The following is a 27,508-nucleotide window of genomic DNA, read 5'->3' on the forward strand; positions in this document are numbered from 1 at the left end:
TATACAATAATTTTTTTGATAAGATATTTTTAAAACATTCATAAAATGTTTCTCTTTTGATTAAAACGTGTACAAAATACGTATTATTTATAATATTCCAAAATGATCGATTAATTGTAATTGTACAAGATAAGAAATTATACTCGTTATAATTGGTCGTTCGTTTAATCGCATAAACAATCAAAATCAACGATTACTTCCTTTGTATAAATATATAAACGGTTTCTTAAAATCAACAACAATACCGTAAAAGATATTTATATTTTGATTAATGTTATTCGATGTATCATTTCTTCTATTTTGTTATAATATTCATAATAGATCTTAAAAAATATATGTATATATATGTATAAAATTTAAAATTAATTAAATGAGGCAGTTATCATTTGTATGTATATATGTAAAATACGTTTTATATGTATACCGATGATGAGTATTCGGTTTACTAATAATTTATGATAATAAATTATAGAAGCAAAGTTAAACGAATCTATAAGAATTAAATAATTGTTATTATTTAATTGTTGTATATAATTGTCCTATCCCTTATTTTATCTACATATTATCTAAAACGCTAACCTTCAATTAGTATTGTAGTATCGATAATAGATAAACTGTTTATGCGAATTATACTTCGATGAACGCACAACTAAATAAATGATACTTAAACAGAAATTTAATTATTGTAACGAGTATTTTTCTATATTTTTGTATATTATTTGTATTTTGTACAATTTTGCACCATTAAATAAATCATAAATGTACATATAGGTACAATATCCATAATTTAATTATAAAGTATTTAATTACATCTCGACAAAAATAAATTTTATCGTTTAAACTTTGAATATATAATATAATCAAATATTATATTTAGATCGTAAGATATTTATAGATCTAACAATACTATTTGAGGATTAACGCATTTCTCACGAACGTTTTTTTCAACGAATTAAACAAATTAAACGCATTAAACACAAGATCAGTTATATCTTTTGTGATATATTAGAGGTTATGGTTTTGAACATGTAGAGAAATAAAAGATTTGTATTCTTAAAAAAATTAATTATTTTTAGTATAATTAATAAACGTAAAGTAAATGTAACGAAGAAATTTTTATTCCTTTATTTTACTTCCTAAATTTTTATCGATGTAATAAATTGTTATTGTTATAATATATAATTAAAATATAAATCAAATTGTTGTTAAAAAAAATTAAGTAACAAGTAAATTGTGTATCGTCAGAATTAAATATTTTCGAGATCAATGATACATGTAACTAAAAATTCTTAATTTTCAGTTGTATGATTAAAAATATAGATAGTTTTATAGATGACACACTTATACGCATTTTAACGTGCAAAACCATAATCTCTATCTCAAAGTAATAATTAATCGCATTAATACACACGAAATAGAACGCAATTAGCTCTTTAATCCTTATTATCAGTATTATCTTTCTATTATTTTGTAAAAAATACTAATTTTTTTAATATCTGTTCATTGTCTAGGACTTCATCCGAGATAATCATCTTTCATTGAGGTGAATTGAAAGAACGATACACTTTTGACTATTTAAAATCCCTTAAAAGAATGAAATGAAAACGATTTTTTTTTGTTTTTTTGTTTTTTTTTCTTAATATCTCTTCGTTCTGTAGCTTTTCAGGTGAACAAGGGATTCCACAAGACTTACACAACATAAATTGGATCTTTGCACACCGATATCCTCGCTTCTTGTAAAATCCTCAGTCTCGGTCCCAGAGGAACTCCCATTTTTTGCAATCTTTCCTCGCTTAGATAAGGAAGCTCCACCATTCCGACTTTTTCTTTCTCGAAAGCATTCGCATATTTCTAGTTTTAAGTAAAAATTATTTATTTAGTATATAAATGAATAAACGTAACATATATATTTAAATATTTCTTTCGTTCTATGAAATAAATATAAAAATCGAATATTTTCCTTACGTTTACAATAATCTGATTGATCGGATATTATTTTAATTTTGTTAAATGATTACAATTAAAAAATTAATTAAATAAATGACAATAATAAAAATCAAACAATGTTCATTGTTTAAAAAATTTTTAAAAATATCGTTTTATATTGTAAAATAAAAATAAAATTTATTTTTGTTATTATATAAATAAAATAAATGTTTTAATAAATGTAAAAATATTAAAATTAATATTAAAATTAAATTAAAAATGTTAAATAAATAAATAAATGTTTTAATATGTATAAAAATAAAAATTACGGATTATGGCAATTGATATCTGTATAATATTTGTTTTAAAATAAAAGTTTAGAGAAAGAGAGAGAGAGAGAAAAAGAGAGAGAGAGAGAGAGAGAGAGAGAGAGAGAGAGAGAGAGAGAGAGAGAGAGAGAGAGAAATGATGCATACATCGACGATAATCTTTCTAATCGGGAAATTATTAAAAGAAAAAAGAAAGCGATGATTTGAATTACTTACCTCATACCCAAGTTCCCTGAGGAATAGTCTGATGAGCGGTGGTTCCGTGCCGAAGAACTTGGTGAGTTTTTTCACTCTGGAAGGATTGGAGAGAGCTGGTAGTTCCGAATCCTTGATCAATGGTTGAGACTGCGATCTCACCATTGCCATACTCGTTTGAGTCCTCAGTGCAGCAATCTCTCCCCTTATGTTCTCCATTTCCTGCGAATACCTGATAGTAGTGAGTTTCGGATATTCCAACTCGTTTTTCCGCTTATTTTTACTCTCTTTCCTATTCCTTACGCTCTTTTGTTGCTGGATCTGATTCGAAGATAATTTGATATCGATTCGTAAATCGAAAAAAATTGGACGAGTTTAAATATAGATTTAATATTGATAAAAAATTGGATAAAATATGAAAGAAAACTTTTTCTCTACAAAAATAAAAAAAGATCTTTTAACATTATTTCCAAGCTATTCTAACTATCGAACTATTCGTTTGATCCTAAATATTAACGAGACTCTCTCTCACCTGTATCATTAAATGTTGCGTTCTCATCTCCGAACTCAGGTGTGCTACCGATCTGGCAAGTGTAACCACGTGAGATTCTAGTCGTTGAAAGCGTTTGTTAATGCTCTGTAACAATCCAATATAATCTTTAATCAATTCCACGTTATATAATATAATATGTGGGATAAATTCTAAAAATATTGAAATAATACAAGACGTTAATATATTCATAAGAGTTTAAAAATTCAGCTCATAATTTTTTTATTCAATAAATTTATAAAATGGACAGTTTTATTTAATTTTTAGCGATGTGAAATGGAATAATCTCTCTAACTGACCTTGATATCTTTGGCTTTCTTCATTCTGTCGTCAATTGCGTGGGATCTACGTTTATCATGGTGCCTCGTTACAGGTGGTCTGGACGAGACGGATGATGTCGGCAACGATGAGACGGAACCATAACTGGCTAAGCCTCTGGCTTTACGTCTTTTTTTCACACTTCCACCGAGCAATTTCAGTACCTGTGATATATCCATAATCCAACTATATTATAACTTTTTATGTCACGATATAGATGGATATATTTCAATTTATTTTTTTTATCCATCGTTTCTATCAAATTTAAAAATGTGACTTGGAGATAAAAATCAATATTCGAGTCTCCAGATATTAAAAATATCAAAACGAAAAAATATTACGTTAATCGTGAGGATATGAATGATCAGGTACAACTAATGTGTATTTCGTGCGATAAAGATAACGAAATTTATGATAAATGTCGCATAATTTAAAAAAATAAAAAATAAATTAGAAAATTCATCATAGAGATAAAAATGTAATTAAAGAAGAAAATATTAAATAACGATACGAAAAGATATAATAAAAAAAATCAAACGACTATTTAACGTAATAACCATTAAATATTATTGAAAATTTAAAAAGATTTATCGAATTATTAAACTAAAAATTAAGAAAAAATTTTGCAACGATATGTTTTCTCGAAAATGATCGAAAAGACCATCTCTATGTACATGAAATTATTATTTCTCTTATATTTAGCCTTGTACGAAGATTGACGAGCTAAATTTAAAATTACATCGATCGAAACTGCTAAAATATTGATACGAGTTTAATAATAAATTCGTTATTCAAAAATCTAAAATAAACATATCGATCCAATATAATCGATATACATGTAATATGTATATAAAAAAGAAACAGAAGTTATCGATTTATTGTCGTTATAAATGAAAAATGAAATCTTTTTTCTTTGGATGCAAAAAAATATTTTTTTTATCAACATTTCTCTTTTTGCATATCGCATCACACGATATAATATTATTCCAATATGAAAAGAAAAATGTTAAAAAAATCAATATTTCAAAATTTTTTTATAAAAATACGTCTCACCTCGCTATACATATTTTCCAAACCCTCCAATTGTTTCCTAATCGTTCTCGCGTCATTCGTGCTTAAATCAGAATCACTTCTATCCAACATCGAATCTAAATCAAGTCCAGTCGTGGTCGAAGTTAAATCGCCAGCTTCGACACCGAAAACTGAATAAACATAAGTTATAATCTCAAGGAACAAATAATCATCAACGCGTGTACAAAAAAAAAAGGAAGAGATCACTCACGATGAGAGAATTTCTTAGCAGCGTCTTTCTTGGAAGTCGAGGCACCACGATGCTTCGAACTACTCGAGAATCCTCTCTTCTCCATGGCCTTGCTGTAATCGCTGTAATTAGGTTTCGATCCGTATGGTAAGCTAAAAGACCCACAAACATGCAACTGTTAGCATCGCGAAGAAAGCCGCAAAAAGATGGTTAAATTTTATCCGAAACAAGTTCTATGACGTATACTAAATATAATAAATAAAGAATTCAATGAAAAACGGATACATGCAATACATCGATGTTTCAAATTTTTTTCCTCAAATATATTTTTAAGTATACAATTTTTATGTATAACGTTTTTTCGTATACGTTTTATAGAATGGAAATGTTCGAAAGAAATAAATGTGCTAGTAGAAATGTGTTAAATCTAATGTGGTTTTCATTAAAAACGATTCATTGCTCCTTATATTAAGTTTTTTTTTTTATTTTGAAAAATATTTTTCGAGAAATTGTTATTTTAAAACGTTTTGTTACATTATTATTTCTCGATATTCGTCAATATTTATTGTAAATGAAAAGGATGATAAAGATGAATAATTATATTTTCGTATCGTCATAATTCTTAGAGAAAATTAAATGGAAAAAGAATAACTCTATGAACTATAAATGTAGACAACTCAACAATGAGAATAAATAAACGATTAAATAGATATATTTATTACTTAAAGCGTTAAGGAGTTAAATCGCTAAGATATCGCTAAAATTTTTTTTAATTAAAGAAAATGAAGGAAAAAAAATTGGCTCTAGTTTCGATCTCTGTTACACTTTTTAAAAAAAGCTTGATCTACAATCTACAGTGTATGCTCAACATTTTGATCGATTCGATATTGGTGTTTCGATCTACGGAGAGGGGAAGTAAAGAAGGGGAAGCAAGCTGAGAGAGCAGTGACCGGAAGTGACATCGGTTACGAGAAGAGATCTGTTCGAAGTAACGTTACCTCGCCGAGTATCGATTTCTCGGTGTTCTGGGACTTTCATGGGGTGAAAGCGGCGGCAGGGGTGGAGTTACCGATGATACGCTTTCAGATAGAGTGGAATGCGCCATAGCGGGCACATCTCTCGGCTCTAAAATACTTCTCAATTCGGATTCCACAATGTCCACCCATTCTGAGTCTTGTACTGGAGATACGAATAAAAATCGATCATTTATCTTTTATTACCAATTTTTTACCTATCATATTACAGAAAAGTTGTCGTAAATTAAAATATTTTTCGAATAATCGTATACAATATTAATATATTCGTGAGAATATATCTTTCTAGAGATCGAAACAAACGCAAAAAAAAAAAGAAAAATAAAAAAATTAAAAAATAAAAAAAAATAAAAAATTTTTATATAGAAAATTGTCAAATTGTTTCTTTTCGTTTACTAGAAAAATTTTTATTTTAATAAAAATTCATACTTGTTTTAATTCGATTTTAGATTCGATTCTCTAAAAGTGGCTATAAATATATTACTGTCGTTTCAAGTTTAGAGAATGTTTGGACAACGAATGTTTAGAGAAATTGCGGAAGTATTTATCGCGGCGAGCAAAGAAATTGGCAAACAACAAACCTGGTTGATGAGTTTGATCTTCCGGTGGTGGCCGCCTTCCGCTGGAATAAACGGCCGATCCTCTCCCCGAATCAACATTCGAGGAACTCTGGCCGGCTTTATCGTAATCCGATCCTGATCCCTGATTTTGGATTTTCAATCGACCGATTCCATGTTCCAGCTCGTCTTTTCTTACCTCGGATTTCGCCGGAACAAGATCCTTTGCGTATTGATTCTCCATTCTCTTTGGTCCATCGCCGTTTCCAATTTTCGTCGTGGACGAACTTTTGCCCACTTCCGCCCCTTCCATACCCTCCTTCGACGACACTTTCCCGTTATAATGATTCTCCTCGGCTCGTTTCTGCAACTCCTCGATTCTCTTCTGCACCGAACTTCCTTCCGACTCCTGTCCATCTTGCCCACCCACTCCTATTTGCTCTTGTTCCCTTTTCGAACACCTGACAACGTCGTCTCTGCGTATACCGAAGCTTGTCTCCGGTCGATACTCGTCCTTTCTTTGAGAATCGCTTCTTCCAAACTCGGTTGTACCACCGTGATCCTCCACCGTGATCTCGTACCGTTCCTTGTCCAACGGATCAACCGCCAGACTCTTGATAGGATCTATTATCGGATTCCTCGATTGGGGATCGTTAACCCTCTCGTCCTCGTAGCAGAGTTGCGGTTGGGAAGCAGCTTTCTCGATACCTTTGGTCGAGTTTCGTCTTTGGAACTCGGCCTCTTGGTTACTTTCGGTCTTCATGTATACTTGTGGTACACCGTACCTAGGCCGACCTTGAGCGTAGTGATAGTATACCTCTTGGCCGGGCAGCCTCAGTTCTTGAGCTTGTCTCGAAGTGCTGGGTAGATCGATCTGAGATCTTGACATAGCCTGTCGGGCTTGCTGGTACTGCTGATAAGACACGTTGTTCGAGAAATAACTCTGTTGCACGTTCCTGACTCCTGGCTGGTTGGCGTTCTGCTGCCCGGCCAATTGTTGTTGATGCATCTGTTGAATCAGTTGACGTTGGTGCATGTTCTGCGCATGTTGTTGGGCGAATCTAGGGCTCTGATGATGATTCTGATTCTGATGCATCAATTGTTGAGCGCTTTGAAAGTTTTGATTCGATGGCTGCATCGAATTCCCCACTTGATGAGGTTGAATCGGTAGACCGTGAGATTTTTGCATCTGCGTGCTCTGACCCTGACATCGGGAAACGATTCGTCGATTAATCAATCAAACTTTTTTTTTTGGAAGAAAGCTCTCGTTTTTTCGATTTTTTCAATTTTTTACGAAATTAACACGTTTTCGAATATATACTTTTTACCAATTTTATATTATCTTCGTCATAATACATATGTAATATATTATCGCGTTTAAATGTATCTATCTTAATTTAAAATATAGATAATCACGTATATGTTCGCATATCTTGAATCAAAAAATATCCACGAGATATCTAATTACAATACCTTTCAAATAAATAATTATATCGAAGAATTTCTCGTAATAAGCTAACAACATCTTTCAGAATGTAACGACGACGTACCATAACAACTTTACCTATTATCCGCGCATTACTAATTTAGTTGTCAGTTTACTTGCGTCTCGAGCACGGAAGCAAGACGCCAATATATTTGCATTCTTATTTTTTTACTATTCGCTGCTTCTAATTTGCATTCCCATTCATTATATTACATATTAATTAAAAACGCCATTCGCAGCGATTCGCCGATTTTCTGCAATTACGTTAATTAATTGTCCTTAATAACGTACCGTTATGATAACTTATGGATGAGTTGCGAGAAAAAAAAGATAATGAAAATTTTGTTCGATTAGATTTGGATGAAGTAAGAATCAACAACGAGTATCGCAAAGGTCAAGAATTTAGTTAGAAACTTTTTCCTCGGTAATAAGTACGTATCGAATACTGTTAGGGAATAAAGAAACCGATCAAAAATTTGTCGATACTCTAAAGCAAAATTTAACCAAATGACGCGTTATTTCGAGATGCGAATAAATTTCGAAGATACGCATGGTGCATCGTGTTGCGTGTGGTCGGTTTAAGATGGCATAAATATGGAATACGTATCGCGTGCACTGGCTATTTGAATAGGATGTATATGTCGCGTTATATGTCTTTTTTTACGAGGAATTTATATGAGGAAAAGATTTCTTTCTCTTTTTTTTTTTTTTTTTTACATAAAAAATAACTTTTCCGCTGCTCAAGCCGGAAATAGTCATCAGCCAATTCATCCGACGTGTCTATCGGAAACATTTCTCTTGTTTGCTGAAAGATGTAGATTTTTCACGCGAAATTTTTGTTTGAAACGGCGAGACGGTGGAACGTCTAAAAATGCTTCTGCGAATAATTCAAATCGAAATCTATTACGAGGAACTATTATCTCGTTAAATATTTAAAAACGATCGATAATAATAGCGAGAAAATAAGTTGTTTTGTTCAATTTATCGTCGTTCATGGATTTAAATATTTCAATGAAATTCAAAATTTAAAAGTGTAATTATTTATCGGATAAAAAGACAAGTTGGATTTTTTAATGTAAAAATTAACGTATATACGATAACAATAAACGTATTCATTTCTAATGTTTTTAATCATTGGTAAATGTTTCCAAGTATATTTCAATTAAAGCGAAGTTTTATTAAATAAAATTTATTCGTAATATATATATTTTATCTCATGAGTTTAATTTATAGTATACATTAAAAATTATCGATATCGTATGTAAATTTAATCATTAAGATTGTAATAATTATCGATAATCTTGATCAGAAAGTTAACGTTTTTCTTTCAATGTTAAACATTTATTTAAATCTTAAAATGTTAAACATTTTATTTATTGTTTAGATGCAGGAATTAACGAATGATAAAACTTTTTAAATATTCGTTATAGGAAAGTTGAAAATTTTTCCAATAAATTCCTCTCATATTCCAATTTTTTAATTAAAAATACGCAATTTTTTCATATCTTTATATTTTTTATAGCATTATTTTATTTTATTTCAAAGTAATAAAATAAATTCTCATTCGCTGTTCCTGTTGCCCGACAAAAAGTAATCGTTGAAATAAAATAATAGACCATCGGAAAATATAATATTTTTTAATTTATTCTAAATGAGTACACGAGTTATAATATTAAAATAAAGACATCTCATTTTTTCTCAAAGTCTAGATTGATTTTTCAGAAATGTATCTCTTGTACTATTCTAACGTAATATCATAAATTATTTTATATTTCGCATTTTTTTATAATAATTTTTTAATAAAACTTCAAAATATATATATTCACGTAACAACGTCGATTCATATTTAAAGGAAATAAACATCTTGTCTATTGGAAGAAAATTGCTGGTTGTCAAAGTAATTTTCATCGTAATAACTTTCACGCTTATTTGCCCTACTTATTCATCAATAGAGAAAGAATTTCAATTCGTAAGCGAAATAAAACAACCACTCGAAAGACTGGATTATAAGGAAATCAAAGATTACCTGGTTCTGAGGATTCTGATGAAGTGCTTGATGCAATTGCTGACTCGGCAATCCAGATGGTCCCTGTACGACGTATTCCCTAGCAACGTTTTGCACCTGCTGTCCACCTGTCGCCGATTGCCCGAAACCAGCAACTTGAGTTTGATGAACCGTTTGAACCCCTCCTGGTGGAGTGTGATGCGTCACGTGAAGCTGAGCACTTTGACCCGGTAAATTGGGTTGAATTTGCGACGTTGGTTGAAGTTGTCCAGGAAGCGGTACGTTCTGCTGATTGTTCAGATAACTATACGAGTGTCCGTACTGACCTAAACCATTTTCAAATGTTACGTAAACGTTATCGTCTTTACATCGTAGATGGTAGATGATGACAGGTGGCTTAAATAAGCATAATATCGACACGTTTTATATATATAATGTTTCTTTCTAAATATACATTTACGAAAGTTCATCGTACGATACGATAATTTGCGAGATAAATAAATTTGTTTTCCTAAACTGTAATCTTTATGTGGAAAGTTTAAAACGCTTAATTATTTAGAAAATAATTATCTATAAAATAATAAAGTCGAAACGATATATCCGCATAATAAAAGATTTTACGAAAAAATAATTTGAGCATTTATAGCAAAATAAACAATAAAATATCTAATTGATATAAATATATTTCGAATACGATAATTTTATTCTAAAATACGATCTTCCGCAGATAAATTTTTTGTAATAAAAATATGTTTACAATGCTGATAATAAAAATTCATAAATTTCATAAATTTCATAAATTAAATTAAATTAATATTTTTTATATCCTTTCTTTCGATGTTAGATTATTTTTAATCGTATACATTATTTTTCACTTCAAAATTTATTTCTAATTTTTAACTTATTTTTTCCGCTTTATTAATGATTAAATTTTTCCAATATTTACAGTAGAATTTACAGCAGAATAAATAAAATATACAGACAATTTTATTTCGTAACATTCTGTATACAACTTATTTACTTTTGTTACGTTTCACGTTGTCTCTCGTTCGATTAATTAAGATAAATAAGAATTTAATCAATGATTCTGATCGAACATGAATCATTGCATTGTTTTTTTTATTTCCATTTGACAAAAGTACTTTAATATGCTATTACCAACTTAGATTAAGTAAATAGAATATTATTTTTGCTTCAACGTGCATGCTGCTTATATTTGTTTATAAATTTTTTTTTCTTTTACAATATTTGCATCTACGAATAAATTTTCCAACAAAATTTTTATATATCGTTATGTAATAGTTATTTTTTCTTTTTTAGAAAATGATTAGAAAAAAATTTTAAAGAAGAATAATTGTTAAAAATAATGAATTCGATAATCAAATATCTATTAAAAAAATGATTTTAAACGAAAATAATTCTCGTGAAAATATATTCGGTTTACACGTATTATTACGATATAAATATTTTATCAAATTCTATTATCGAAAATTCTTCGCACGAAAACACGTTTCACGTTGAATTTTATTCAGTGCTTGCATTACCCGTTCCACGAATAGACGGAAAGCATTATAATATATTTGAATCGAAAGTTGAATTTCTAAAAACCACTATAAATTCACGATGTTATAATTCTGTAAATTTTTTATTCCATTTCGGAGAAAATTTTTTCTCTTCCTCTGATACATTTTATTTCATTCTTCATCCTTCCCCTTCTAATTAATTTTTAAAATTAATAATTAACAGGATAGACAAATGTCGATTTTTGGACGAAAGATAGATCGTATGGAACAAAATTAGAGCCTAGCTAAATGTAGAGTCCATTAAAAAGTGAATCGTGAAAGTGTGACGTCGCGAACCGATTTCGTTACTGATAAAGAAACCTTCTACAACCCTATTAGCTGCAAAGTAAAGGATCCCGAATTTCCAACCGAATGGTCGATTGGTTTCCAACCAACTATCCAAGTGACCTAGTTTAACTAGCTTTAAAAACCATTTTTCGATATAAAATATCAACCTTATCGTATTTGTTAATTTTTCGTTGTTTCCTTGCAGTTTTACGAGTTAAATTTTTCCTTCCTTCCATATAATCTCGCCAACTAATATAAATTTAAGAAATTAATTAAGTCAAAGAAAAATTTAACTTTTCTCTTTCGCTAAATCCTCTAAATCTTAATTGATTGGCAAAGTAATACTTACCACAAGCATTCTTCGGATATTGTTGCATATTAAGAGGAGGATCTTGAGCCCGCGGTTTCCCATAAATCCCATCCTTCTTTTTGGCCTCCTCCTCATCGATGCTCCTACTCGATTTTCTCAATTCTTCCGTAACGTTGTTCAAACTCGCTTCCGGTTCCGGCTCAACATCCTTGCGACCCTGCCCGAAACGGCTCGATATCATGTCCTTAATCGTGTGATAAGTCCTCGAGATCGATTTGCTTTTCTCTTCATCGATCTTGCTCGTCCTTGGCGCCGATCCAACCGACGTCGACCTTCGGAGAAATTGCCATTTTATCGGGGAAAATCAATTCTCGGATTCACCGTGCGGTGCGATACAAGGAGGATATTTACGCGTAAGATTCCGCTGCTTGATAACTCCTCGCTTGGCCCTCTTGTCTCACTTCTTGCATCTGAGTTCCCTGAAAAATCGTTTACATCGTCCTTTCAACGTGTTCCACCCTTCACTCGATCCAATCTACCTTCTCTCGTCCGTTCGTATTTCGTATTTCCTCTCGCGTTATTTTACATAATTCTCTAATTGAAATGTTTCCGACACCGATAAACCGAAATCTAAGTGGATGAAGTTACTTTTATTCCTCTTCCTCAGTTCTATTTGATCGGATTTCGGATCCGAAAAGTTTATTTTTGTGAATGCGCTGGATATAAAATAATTGGAAAACAAGTTTCTGAAACTTTTGCGAAGAGACACGTACGAGCAATTAATCCACTCTTAATTAATGGAGATATTTTACGTATAACACGCAGCAAAAGAAAATATGGGATTTAAATTGTTAAATTGTTCCACTTTTGATTTTTTTTTCTTTTCTTTTTGAGAATTTTGTAAGAATATGCTTAGAAAATTACTTGTTTCAACAAGATTGTCGTGACATTTATACCAATTATTCTTATTTATTGCCATTTATGGCAATGGAAAATTTTCTCAATGAATAACAGAGATTATGTATAAAATTACAAATTGAAATATAATTATCGATTAAATTTTCATCCTATTAACTTGAGAAAATTGCCATCCTTTCCAAAAATATACTTTCCAATATATTATAATGTTACGTGATATGCAAAGTGGTGAAAAAAATTGCGAAATTTACTAATCGATGAATAAATTATCAATTTATTTCCTGTCGGAGTTTTTCTCCGAGTAACTTACTCGAACCATCTTTGCCTTACGAATATTCTCTCGCGCGAAACAAAACGCACATTTCTCAGCGCAAAGTTGAGCTGAGTAGAGGGAAATTTCTCGACGCAATTTACCGGAATCCACCGAAAACAATTCTCCGTGGAAGAGGACAGCGGGCGGCTAATGGCAACGTGTCCGTTTAAACCGCAGAGGGAATTTCAAAGTTGTCGGACTGAATCCTCCCGGTTCTTAGGAAGGGATGCGGTTGGAATAACAACTGACACTGTCATCCTGATAGATAGAAAGAGAGAGGATGGCAGGGAAAGAGGGGTAGCCAGCCAAGTTGTGTGCCCGTAGGGCTTCGTGACACGCTTTGCGCATACGAAAAAAGATTTTCTGACTTATGGTCCCTGCACATAGCTACCGTGTCGAGGATTACACCGCGCTAAATCTAACGTATGAATTTCACAGCCGGCGAAAAATCGAATTTAAAATGTTAACCGGTCATTTCCAACTAACGTTCTTACATTATATCTTCCGTTCGTTCGTCGTGATTCGAATATCTTTCGTATTTTTCTTTTCTCTCTTTCTTTCGTAATCAATTTCCACACTTGTTCATCGATGATCACTGGTTAATTTTAATTTCTTTAAAAATTCTTCGTAAATGAAAGTATACAAATACGTACTTTATTTACTCACTTTAGTTACGTTTATTCTTCGTGTCGTATCATTTTATATTTCACTTTAGTCGTTACATACAGTTTGCCGTTGATTTTTTTTCTTTTTTCTTTCTTTTTTCTGCTCTCTCTCTACTTTATATAATAAAAATATAAGAGAAAAATATTATTATTTCGTTTGAATAGCTTATAAAGCATTATAAAATATCACGTACTTTTTTAGTCTTTATTTTTTGAATTGAAATATCGAAGAATTTTCGACGACAATTAATAAATTTCAAATCAAGTGTTACAATTATATCGCGAGATGCATGCCGATATATATCGATTTAAAAATCAAAATACATCATATCCATTATTTCTTTAAAAACTTTCAATTACTTTCCTTTAATTTAAATATAAATAAACAGGGGAAATAGAATACAATTTAGAGAATACAATTTTCTTTCATTCTCATCAAATAATCTAATTAAACAGTAGTTTTCACACGATAAAATAATCGATATGTAAATATCTGCAAAATTAATAACTATAGTTTTTGATACACAATATCGTAAACGAACGAGGTTGATTCCACGTACCTTAAAGCGTACCTTAAAATGAACATGACTATGTTTAACTCCGCAACATTCTCCTCGTTCGTTTGACGCACATCGAGCTATGAATATTTCATGATTTCCGTGCACACGAAATGTCCTTAACTTTGATCAATTTTTTACCATTTCTTCGCGTTCCAGACATTAAACTGAATTGAATGTAAAAATTTCAGGAACGAAATTAAAATAAATTAACACAATTGTCAACACGCTCGTAAAGATTCTTTTCAAATTGGACAAATCGCTTCAAATGGAAAAAGACGTTAAAAATTATCGAAATTTTCGAATTTATTCGATGCGATCGAATCATTTCGAATACAGAAATGTATAATTAAATACACATTTTCCCACTAAAATAAAAGAAACCGCATCATTTTATCTTTATCTAAATTTAACGTATAAATTATACGTCTATGCAAAATTATTTCTTCTCTCAATCCCTATGATGGTTAAAGAAAAGATCGACGCGATATGATATGATGAAAGTAATTGCAAAGTAAGAACAAGAAAAGAGAAGCAAGTAACAGATTTGCAGACCGCCTACATCGTCAAAAACAATAGGTTGATTTTATCCACGAAAAAAATCCACGCACGCACTGATATTTTTATTAATGATTATGAAAAACAATGTTTTATAATATACATTTTATCGAGTCCTGTTATTATAACAATAATGTTTGAATCGTTATTATATATAGAATATATCGTAAAATATGTCATTTTGCGCATTTTTATATTATTTTACGTTAAAATAATTCTATAATCCTGATTTATATTCGATTAGATTATTTTTTGCTATCGTTATATTTCCTTTATTTCACAATATATAATAATATAACAAATATAATAAACATACGATATTTAACAATATCGTCTATTTATAATACGGAATCGAATTCTTTAGCAGAGGATTAACAATTTATTAGTAAATATTATAACACAATTTTGATGGAAAAATATATTTTCTTAAATATTGATATATGTACGTATATATTAGCATAATCAAAATCGGACATTTAAGCTTAAAAGCTTTTACAGAATGATCCACTCGTGGAACATGATCATCATCGCCTATTAAAAAGTAATCAAAGTGATTTTAATTAGTGCCCAGTTTCAAAAACAGCAGTTTTATCGGCAAATCCGAATGATAATTGAAACACCGGTCACATGAAAATGCGATAGAGAAAGAAAAAAACAGATTCAAACGCGGATCAAACCAAAAGATAATTTTCCACGTTCTTTGCACGCCCTTTGACGCTCACATCCGTCTCTAACCTACGATCGTGAAACAATATCCCGTGGCACGTGCATTATCGCCACCTACTCATACCTCGAACAATTCACGTAGGTGTCCGACCAGCGCACGAGTTACACTCGCGTGAGCCAATCAATGATTTTGCAATGATCGCGATTTTACGACGATTAACTGCTTAATTGCGTTTTCACACGGTCAACCCACGATTTATACATATGAGATATATATATATATGTACATATATGTATGTATACAGAGAGAAAAATCAATAAAGGTTCCATTTTCAACAAGTAGTCGGATTTTACGGTAAACCGTAAAAAGAAATAACATGGTGTTTTCATGCGTATAAATTTAACCTTTAACATTTTGCTGAACTTTATCGATTTGATAGAAGATCACGAGACATTTTGCGTGTGAAATAACAATAATATTTAACTATTTAATATTTAATATTTAAATATGCTTTATATCAAAGATACGTAAAATTCCAAAGTCATTCAAAACTTTTAAATTTTTTCCAAAATAAAATAACATTGATATTGATCGATTATTATAAATGATAAATTAAGAAAATATAAAACATTATTAAATTATTTAAATCACGTATATCATATTGTGATTGATCAATACTAATTGTTGAATAATAATACATTACGTTATATTCGAAATCAATATATAATATAAATTAATGTAATAAAGATATCTATATAAAGATATATAAAGATATTTATATATTATATGTATATTATTGCGTGTATCAACATTTTTCACTGCAACTGACTAAATATTATAAAATATTACATTATTGTTGTTAGTCTAACAACAACATATTATAGAGAATCAGATAGAATTAACTCACCTCTTGAACCCAAGCTTGCTGCTTGATCGGTGCATCCGGTGCAATAGCCACTCTTCCGGCAGTTCTTTGTTTGTACTCGTGCAGAATAGGAATCTTTGAATTTTTATCTCCCGACGGTAGAACAACTTCGCGTTCAATCTGTAAATAAAAAGATCGTATTATTATTTCGCTCATTTTTTATTTCTATTGCTCTTTCAAACATTATTGACATTTTAATTATAATCCGTTTTAAGTAAATAAATTATACTCAAATTTGTACGAAAGATACAAAATCTAAATAAAACAAAACTTTATAAAAAAAATTATAGAATCAAATGAAGATTTTTAAATAAATATATATTTCAGAAAAATTCTCGAGAACAACATTTAACAAATTTTAACTGTTAATATTTTTTTCAATAAATATATAAATGGTTTAAATGATAGTTTTATTTTTTATAAATATAATATAATATACTTCACATGTAATCATTTTCCTTATGTTAAAACTTTTAGTTTTCTAATATTTGTATTTGTTTGATATATTTTAAATTTTTCCAACTCTGTAAAATAATATTGTCGAAGTAAAATCATTATATCGATACGTAGACATAGAGTAGCACGTTAAAAATACGATTCTTTCACGATGGCAACATCGACAAAGATTTTTTTCTCATCGTAAACGTCGATCTCACTTCCACGACGTTCGTTCAATTTTTTCAAACAAGATCGAGAACAGGATCTGGAAGTTCACGAGCACGACTTGCGAACGAACCCGTATACTCTTTGCGTGCATATACATAATGACGCGTCTAAAAAGAGGTGTCACTGAACTAAGCTCGCCTTGAGATCCGATCTCTAAGTGGAAAGACCGACATCGGTGGCATTCGATCTTTTTATCAATTAATATGCTTCTATACGCGTGTTGTAAATACGATATAATTTGTGAAACGAGTTCACCGTTACGCGTGCTAAATGTTTTTTTTTTTCATCTCATTAGAAATATACTTTGAGAAATTAATCGGTTTACTGCGGGATAATGAACTTTTCTTTCTGTTATTTAAAAATTAATTATGTTGTCCTTTATACGCTCTAGATACGGAAACGAGACGGAAATAGACCGGTTTCGCTCTATCTTCGCCTCGCTTCGTTTAATACAAATTTCAACCGCAAATTATACGACGTTATTATCCTTCCTTATGTTTCCTATTGTTCAGTATGAAGATTCAACTTATTGGAAATCTTATCGTAATTACATGTATAGAATGTCATTCATTATATTTCTATCAATGTAATATTTGTATATTTGATTCTTCGAGTAATTCGAATAATAGATTTTCAAATAAAAGAATTTGTATTAATATATTACATCCATCATCTCCGTTTAATCACTTAATATTATTTTACCTAACAGTATTCACTTATTTAAGTTCTTAAAATATTGCCGCACACCAGACAACAATTGCATTTAATCATTTCTAGCATCGCGATTTCATAAGTAAACGAAACACGAAAAGAAACTCGATGATGAGAATACCCAAGATTTCACGAAAGATTCTATGAATAATTCGCAAGCATTTAAACACACGTAATACAATTGTCGGTTGGTGGAACAAAAGGTGAGGGAGGGCAAATTTGTCAAGTCGGGAAAATACAAATATATATATATATATATATATATATATAGGACAGAAGTATGTCGTCATTGACAATTGTTCCGATTTGTTCTCGCCTCCGGGAGGGCCGAACCACGGGGAAAAGTGATGTATCTAAACAGCTATCGCAACCCCCTTCTCAACTTCCGGTAAACGGTACGCAAGTATGATGCCTCCTTTGTCTCGGCTCAGAATCTCTGAGAATTTTCCCAAGAACGTAACCGATGTACAACGAACTGTTACCGAAGATTTCACCGAACCACCATCTTCCATGCGATGCTTCACCTAGAATGTGGAGCATACATGTCGAGCCTTCTTCTTTCTTCGTTCTTCTCACAACTAACAAACGCTATATTCTGTACTCATTTAAATCTACGCTCCTTTCTTGCTCTCTTTGCTCTTTTTTCTTTTCTTTTCTTTTCTTTTCTTTAATTTAATTTAATTTAATTCAATATGTTGCTCTTCTTATTTATTTTCCATATTATTTATACATAAAATCATTTTACGTTTTACAAACAAATCACAAACATTTTGAAAAAAAAAACTTTTCAAATAAATATAAATAGATAGAAATAAGAATTTTTATTTTTTCTGAATATATCAAAAAATTTGTTTTTCTTAACATTCTAACTTTAAAAAAAAGATTATTAAGAAAATAACGAATGAATTCGATTGTTCTATTCAATCGTTGCTATTGACTATTCTCTATTTCAAATTATAACGAGACAAATGTTGCACTTGATCGTGATGGATTATCCAAGATACATCACGTATCAACGAATATTACAAGAAATTGTATGATGAATTGTAAAAAGTTTAATTAGATTATTAATTAGATGATTTTATCTTCAATTTTTCATATTATTTAAAGAAAAATTGATTTATTATACATCTGTTTGATTTTTGAAATTTTTTAAATCTATAAGAATGATGAATAAAAATATATATATTTGTTTGAAAATTGAAATATATATATATCATACAAGAATACATTAAAAAAAAAATAATTTAACGTATCTCATTTTATAAATGATGAACGAAAGGTTAGGTAGACCTATCATTTCCCGTTAGTCGATGAACGATGAATAAAAGTGAAAGGAGAAAAAGAGGGGATGGAAGAAGAAGTAATGGAAGAGATAGATATTAAAAACGAGAAACCAAGATATCGAGTTGAAAAAATTTAGATAATTGACACTTTGACATCGAAATATATCTTAATGTCCGATTTAAAATTACTTCCAATTTATTTTATTTTGAAGATTGTTATCAGTATCAATTTGACAATATGAGATGAGAATATTTATTATTTTTTTTCGAAAGTATAAATCAATTTTAGAAAAATATCAATTTTGGATATATGTCGTAAGGTGAAAACTTTTTCGAATAAAATTAGATGAAGAATTTAAAATATAAAATAACATTCTCCCTCTTTAACATACATTCTTCTTATGAGATAAATATATCGTCAATGGAACTACTATGCGTCACTTTTAACGCCATTCTTATAATGGGATATATAATAAAAATAACGTTTAGAAAATAGACTCTTCGCATAGCGTTAGAAAATCACGAGTATGTTACAACAACTATACAAATATATCTAATTAATTTATCTAATTAATATATCTAATTAAAATCTGAAACAAGTTTGTAATTTTTTTTGTTTCGAGCGATAAATTAATAGAAAAAAATTACAATTAATTATTCAATGATGATCACTTAATAAAATAACAATTATTCGTGTTTATATTATAAATTACAAAAATGACACACATATTATTCTCAATTAATAATATTGTATATGTACTTATATTATAAATTTGTATATGTACATATACAACTTATATATGTATATATACAAATATTATCTATACTTTAAATTAACTAATTCATACTAGATATACTTCATACTAGATACTTTATACTAATTCACCTAGATATGAAAACATTATTAATCAAAATTTGTTATTAATAATTATTAATAACGATTTTGATGTATTGGAATGAAATAATGTTAAAATAATAAATAATCTATTTATTTCAAGTATTTATTATTATTATATTTTATATTTATTTTATATATTCCCGCGAATTAATTATAAAATATATAATCCAAATTAATATTATTTCTTTATATAGCTTGTTTTTTATTTATTGGCAATTAAAAATTAATGAAAATATGCGAATTTTTTTATACAAATATATATAAGATCAGGAACGTTATCTCATAGGTCCACATAATCGTAGATAAGAAAATTAAGATATTAAAGATTACGATTCGCTTATTTTTTCTTATTTTATTAAAAAAAAAAAAATCTTTCAAACTTTATTCCGTCTATTTTTTCAATTGAAAAAAGTTTATCCGCAATATCTAAAAAAATGAAAATATCGTGTTTTTCATTTATAAAATTAATTTGATAAAAAGATGAATTATTAGCGTATATGACAATTTACCACTATTTCGAAAAAATCTTGTTGAGAAATGAAAAAAGAGAAGGAAAAATGTAAAAAAAGATTACGGCACAGTCTCGTAATTATCGATCAAAGTGCAAAATCATTGGAAACGAACACATGAAGCGAATGCCACGCTATTATTAAATGACTATTCCAAACATCTAAACATAACGGAAACGTGGAATTAACGAACTCGTCGCGATCTAATTTTCATTAGTTCGCCGCATTCGAATGACTTTTTGAACGAGTCATCTCACGTGTTCCCATGCGCACATGCGCACAATTTGTAAAGAAAACTCGCGCGCATTTTTCTCACACGCATCCATGCACCGGTTTATACGTCGTACACACAGGGATCGAGTGGTTGCTTATCCTCAAAGAGAAAGAAGCCCGAGATCGAAGAAGTTGATATCAGAGGAGAAATGGAGCATTGAAGAAGAGGGGTGGATGGAAACGAAGGGATGGAGGGAGGATACGGGAATAAAATGCTTTCATTCCTCTTGAAAGGAGAATGTCAAAGCGCTCTTAAGAGCGTCTCTTTGATATACTTCTACACGATCAACGCGGAACATCAAGGAGGATATTAAATTCACGCGTTTTGCTTGTCTTCCCTATGGAATTTAATACGTCTCTTGTTATTACGTTCACGTTCGTCAAAAATTTATTCGCAAAGCTTCGCGACCCAATGCACATCCTACGGATAACTTTGTTTCGTTTTTCGTTTTCCATTTTTCACTATACCTATCACGTATACGTATCGTTTCACAATTTCCATCGAAATTGGCAATTTTTATTTTAGAAGAGAAAGTTAATAACGTTTAATGATCGATCGAGATCAGAAGAAAGCGTTATAAACGTTTCATATACGCAATCATATTGCATCGTATTGTTTCTAATAAACATTTCTCCGTCATATAAGCTAGCTGCTTGATATTCCTCGACAATTGTTTCGCAGAATCGACTTTGCGCCCGTATTTTTATCGTACGGTTCTTTGTCCATCAACGGTAAGAGACAAGCGAACGAGTCGTTGATTCTCGGTAGAACGCAAGAAAAACCGAATACCTGTAAAATTACAATACTAATTACGCGGTTTGTTCTAGGATCGGTACAATTTGTTCACACGAAAGACGATACATTTCGAACAAGTATCTTTCCTTTAATTTTGCCAACAAGTGCAGCAATAGATTCTTCTCAAATATGTAATTTTTCTTTGCTATCATCAGTTAATGCATTACAATTATAATTATAATTATTATTATTTAATAGTACAATTAATATAATTATTAATAATTATAAATATTAATTTAGTTTTTAATTTCTGATTTTTTATTCGTAATATAATAAACTGTAGATGATATTATTATAATGATATTTATATTTGATACGATACAAGAATATAAATTGAAATTAAATATGCGAATAACGAATATTTTTTGAACCAGTTAAATATCATATATGCATCTATATATGTATTTGTAAAAGAAACAGCAAAAGAAATATATAAATACAAATAAAAATATATTCCCGATGCAACATTGTACAAATGACGAATCAATTTCATGACGATCAATGACTTTAATTAAAAAATTTTGCAATACTTTACAAATAAATTTTCAAGTTGATTCGCTTATCGGCAATTAAATTGGTAACATAAGTGCGCAACAAAATACATTCTGACATGTCAATGATTATTTAATTTTTTTTTCTTATAAAACTTTTTATTATTTTTATTCACTTATTTATTTATCATTAATTATCAATATATATATATATATATATATATATATATATATATATATATATATATATGATATAAATATCACGTAAAAGATTTTTAATTTCATATATTCATTTTTTTTTAATACAGTCCATATATCGTATCGTCATTTTTAAGAAATTGAAATCTTACATATTATATAAGAAGAACGCATCATTCATATCGAAAAAACACGTAGCGTTATCTTCGACTCTAGCTTCTATATGTGCTTATACCTCGCTTTTTTTTTGCGGCTACCGCATTTGTACACAACCATCATCTAAGCAATACTATATATACGTGTATCTGTCTGCCACGTTATCAGCGAAATCCGTTGTAAACAACTACGAATCCTCATGAATCCAACAATGACCTAGATCGGGAAAAACCCTATCTGAAGAAATATAACAGTCCGTGAACTACTCAAAGAATTCATATAAGAAAGTTCGCATGGTCCTATTATTTCCTATTTATGTATTCACTACGTTTCGCTATTATAAACAACAGATAAAACAGCGAATATCTAAAACATGCAGTCTAGATTTTAATTCCTCAAAATTTTAACCAAGATCCAACTTTGAGCGTAGAGGAAAAGCGCAATTAGGGAAGGGAAAATTACGCGTCGATTTTACTTGGTTTCGGAACGATAATATTGGAAAAAGAATAGAAGAACAAGAAGAAAAAGATGAAGAGAAAGAAGAAGTAGAGGATAAAGAGTAAGAAGAAGAAGAAAAGAAAGAACAGAGAAGAAAGAAAAAGAAGAGGAGGAGGAGGAAGAGGAAAAAGAAGAAGAGAAAGAAGAAGAAAAAAAGAAGAAAAAGAAGAAGAAGAAGGCTAGAAAGTCGATGCGGAGACCATACCGAATAAAGCGCTACGTCTTGACTTCTAACCGTGGCTGTTTTTTTTTCTTTTTCTTCTCTCTCTTTCTCATCGACTCGAGTCCAGTCACCGTACACGAAGGTGCATCAAAGTCCACGACTGGAATCGCCATATTCAGCCCGTTACACCTCCGGAACCCGTCGCGTTATCGGTGGTAGTAAAATTGAACGGCGGCACGCCTATGCGCCGCGTCTATAACAAAAGTTTCCAGAACCGGTGGATGCTTGTATATGGCGCGAAACTATGTAACTACCGTGGCAGTGCACGCAGACACGCACGTTTTTCGCGCACGTGGAATTAATGGACACGGTGCATCGTTAATTAACACACCACCACTGGCCGTGACGCGCGGTTGCATCGCATGGAACCGCCTACATTATTCTTTCTATGCTCGTGCTATTCTTGCGCTGTTATATATATAAGGTGTACTGGAAATCGCGTTCAAACTCAAAACAAAAGTTTATTATTTTATTATTCGTATAAACATAGTAAGTATAATGATAATTTTTCATGGAAGATGCGAAAAGATATATAATTGTCGATCATTAATACGTTTTACATTTTAATTTTTTATATTTTGATCAAGTAGCGAAATATCTATGTTAATTGTTCGACGAAAACCCGATTATATCTCGATAAAGAAATAAAAAACATACATGGTTAAGGTAATACCAGAATCAATTTAATTATGAAATCGACTATTAATCGAGAGTATGAAATATTTGTAATATTTGAAATATTTAGAATTGGTCGGCAACAGTTTAGAGAATTAAAAACCAATATATTTTTTCCATAAAATTTTACATTAAGAGTAACTTCTTTAATATGGAGAATAAAGTTCTCGCTTAGATATAAATTCTAAAAAAAAATATATATTTAACATAGTGCACAAAGATAAAATTTGTTCTTCATCCATTTTACATTTTCTTCTTCATTTGTGTATACAGTACAAGTATAATAATAATGTAATTAATCCGTAATAATTCTAAATGAAATTTTTATTTTATATTTTATATTTTATTCGAATAATAATAATAAAATAGAATAATAAAATTTAAATTTTACATTAGAAGAATATTTAATAGAATTTGAAATTTCAAGAAGGTATACGAAATAAGAAAATATTATTCCAATTATTATTTTTATTCTATTAAAAATACGTAAATTTCTTTTCGTATGTAAAAAATATTTTAGTTAGAAACGTAATAACGAAGCAAATATTAAACATCTATATATATATATATTTCACATACGTGTATATTCCGATACGGTTCGATGTGCTTTATAAGCACAAGTAGACCGAAAAGATTAAAAGTTTGAACAACTCGCCATAATATTATACGTACTTCTTTCGTTTATAACATATCTTTCTTAAAATTTCTTAAAATTTACAACGCTTCTACGTATAGAAGAATATACGAAAAAATACAAGTAAAAATACAAGTTATTCAATGTTGCAATCGATGCACTATAAAAATTCGAAGTCTAAACTCGGAATTACTAGCTAATTTTCTTTTATCAAAAAATTTAATTTTTGATTTTTGCCTTGTTTTATTTATATCGAGCAACTTTCAAATGCAACCATTTATTTTATGCGATAAAAATTGAAATTTTAATCGATAAGAATGAGATTCGAACAACTCGAAGTCTATCAATTTACTCGATTCGATCAAAAGTTGGCGAAACATGGCTTTAACGAGAACGAAATGTTATACTTAAACAAAGTACATAATTTATTTGGTTAGTTTAATATCGATATATTGACTTCGATATAGTTTTGCAATTACCGTTTCTCGGAGAAAATTGGAAACACCGTTCACGTGTAAATGTATTCGAATACACTTACCGGAAATTTGCTGCTATGAGTCTGCAAATTAGCCGGCTGTTGAGTTTGACTCGAGCTCTGTTCCTCTCCGTAGAGTGGTGGCATCCTGTATTCCGGTGCAGCGTTCTGTCCGGAATTTCGAAGTTGGCTCTCGTCTAACGTTGCGTTCCTCTCTACACCGGAAACGACGGTCCGCGACGATTGCTCGGCTACCGTCTGTATCCTGTTATCCTGTTGCCCGTTCTGAATCTTTTGATTGTTCGGCACCGGTTTCGGTGGTGGTATAGGCTTGTAAAGTCCCTCCTCATCTGGAACGAATATTTTCTTCGTGTTTATTCTTAGCGATACACGAACGCAGAGATAAAATAGAAAAATTGTTTAATTTTGATTTTTCATAAAATTCAATTTCTTTTATCCAAATTGACTGATCGATAGTGTATATTGGATATCGATTTCCGTCCATAATTGTTTATAACTTATGGAAAAAAGCAAAATATTCAAAAGTTTAAAAAATAAGATGCTTATTATCAAATATACTGGTCGGTTTTCCTTTGTTTGTTCGAATCAGAGAAATGAGAGAAAACGAAACGAGGGAAGAAAGAACGATTGATTCGAGATAGCGACAAATCGTCAAAGTAATCGACCGACCGACAATCGTTATTTTTTTAAATTTTACGCGCTGTCTATTTTTTTTCCTTCTATTAGAAGGATTGATCTCACGTCAAGTACCTTGATTCAAATTCTGTCGCCTCAAACGATTCTCCTGCTTCACTTTGCGAACCGTGGTGGCCATCGCGTGTTGGCTGACCATTTCTGAAAAATACTGTCGCAAATTCTCACCAGAACCTTGTTTCCACTCACATTTAACGAACACCTCTCTAATAAATGTTCCACATCGTGCAATCTGTGTTGTCGCTATAGCTATCTTTATTTCGTCGAGTTTCCCTTTCTTCTTTTCGCATTCAACAATGTTCCTTCGTTTTTTAATCGCGAAATATCCAAGTGAAAGTATCTCTTATCTCGTCTCGAAAATGCTGAAAATCAACCGCCAATCATGCAACTAATCGACGAAACGAGACTTTATCTTGCGGCTTCTCAATTCCTTCCTTTTCGTAATTGAAACCCTCCCTCCATTTACGCCTTACGTTCGAGGTAAACCAGCGTATTTCGTCTTTGCTCGTGAACCAGGACAGAGTCTTGATTAGAATTGCACAATTTCGTGAACGTTGCAAAAAGAAAACGTAAAACGATGCAATTATCTTCATTTGTGCCTTTATTTTTCTTTTTTTTTTTTCTATTTATATTTTAACACGATTTTTTTTAGATTTTATAAAGACGTTTCGATAAATTATATCGTATGAAATTTAGCAAAAATCGGCAAATCATCTTGAAATGTATTTCGTACTTATATATATATATATAAAATAAATAAAAAAATAATTCATTGAGCAATGAATTATTCCCCCTGCAAATTCGAATTCTTGTTTAATTTCGTTATAGATTAATAGAATCGAGGGAATTTCTATCATTTCTAAAATTTGATTATACGAACCTGTTTATTATAAGATAATAAATTCTACATATAAACAGAGTTCAATTTGTAATTTTAATTTCATAAAATTTCGTGTTACTTCGATAAAACTTCCGAGCAACGAATAATTGAATCTTTTTTAGCACACTTTCTCTATAAAAAAAAAAAGAAACAGTTAAAACGTATATATAAAAATTATAATAATAGATTTTATCTAATAATTAGATTTTATCTAGTTTCATTTTAAAAGCAAACATATTTATATATATTGTTATGTTTTTTCCCATTTTGAAAATTGATATATTCACATTACACGTTTTGTCATCTTCTTTTTTTTTTTATAAAATTCTTTCAAGAAAATCATCTTGATAGAACGAAGAAAAATCCATTTCTTCGGATTCCGATGATCCTTGTGAAAAGAAAACGCGTGTCACTCACTATTTTTTCGTAAAATTTATTAATTAGCAAAAATAAAAACACAGAACACAATTGGTGGTCTTAATGTCAATTCACCACATTCTTCTGTTTAAGATCGAAAGAAACGTTAGATCAAACCGATCTAGAGGGAAGCACGATCGAATAGTATATACTCGAACGAGATCGATCGTTCGTTCCTCTTTCACTGAAGGGGGGATTTTTTTTTCGCGTTTGGCGACCGAGCCAAGTCGCGATATACGCGAGTTTCTCCGGTTCTTGGACGAGTTTCTTCCGTACACGCGTGAGTCGCGAGCGGGAATGTGCGGTGGCTGTGGTGGCCGGGGGAAAGAAACGGATTTTCCACGCGAGCGGAACTCCGATCCACGCTCGGCCCCTTCTCGCACCGACTGAAACGACTCAAACTTTCCATTGAGCGAACGTCTGGTTCCGCCGTTCTGACTTCACTTCCGGTATCGTCCCACCACTACGAATCAGAAATCATTATAGACGGGAAAGTGGGAGAAGGATCGTAGAGAAAGATGGCCGGGGGGAGGATCGGGATAAGAAATGGAGAAGGACAAACGTTCAGGGATAATTTATTCCGC

General features: G+C 30.6%; 1 protein-coding gene across 7 annotated transcripts in view; it reads right to left on the bottom strand.

Annotated features, from left to right (window-relative positions):
• Positions 1-27,508, bottom strand: part of LOC100578220 — a 58,290-nt gene that overhangs the window by 6,599 nt on the left and 24,183 nt on the right. For 2 of the 7 annotated variants that reach the window (XM_026444775.1, XM_006568073.3), the window contains 13 exons: positions 24,977-25,263; positions 16,407-16,544; positions 12,233-12,300; positions 11,861-12,153; positions 9,683-9,987; positions 6,195-7,374; positions 5,578-5,758; positions 4,601-4,731; positions 4,372-4,520; positions 3,300-3,482; positions 2,983-3,087; positions 2,472-2,672; positions 1,694-1,851 (listed from right to left, as the gene is read on the bottom strand). In XM_026444775.1, the coding sequence (XP_026300560.1) occupies positions 1,694-1,851; positions 2,472-2,672; positions 2,983-3,087; positions 3,300-3,482; positions 4,372-4,520; positions 4,601-4,731; positions 5,578-5,758; positions 6,195-7,374; positions 9,683-9,987; positions 11,861-12,153; positions 12,233-12,300; positions 16,407-16,544; positions 24,977-25,263 (3,379 nt within the window). Of the gene's footprint in view, positions 1-1,165; positions 1,852-2,471; positions 2,683-2,982; positions 3,088-3,299; positions 3,483-4,371; positions 4,521-4,600; positions 4,732-5,577; positions 5,759-6,194; positions 7,375-9,682; positions 9,988-11,860; positions 12,154-12,232; positions 12,301-16,406; positions 16,545-24,976; positions 25,264-25,684; positions 26,289-27,508 lie in introns of those variants that run through there. The other 5 variants (XM_016915859.2, XM_016915858.2, XM_016915856.2 and 2 more) reach the window with 5 other exon arrangements.

Source organism: Apis mellifera, linkage group LG13 (assembly GCF_003254395.2).
Source record: "Apis mellifera strain DH4 linkage group LG13, Amel_HAv3.1, whole genome shotgun sequence".
Taxonomy (NCBI): Eukaryota; Metazoa; Arthropoda; class Insecta; order Hymenoptera; family Apidae; genus Apis; species Apis mellifera.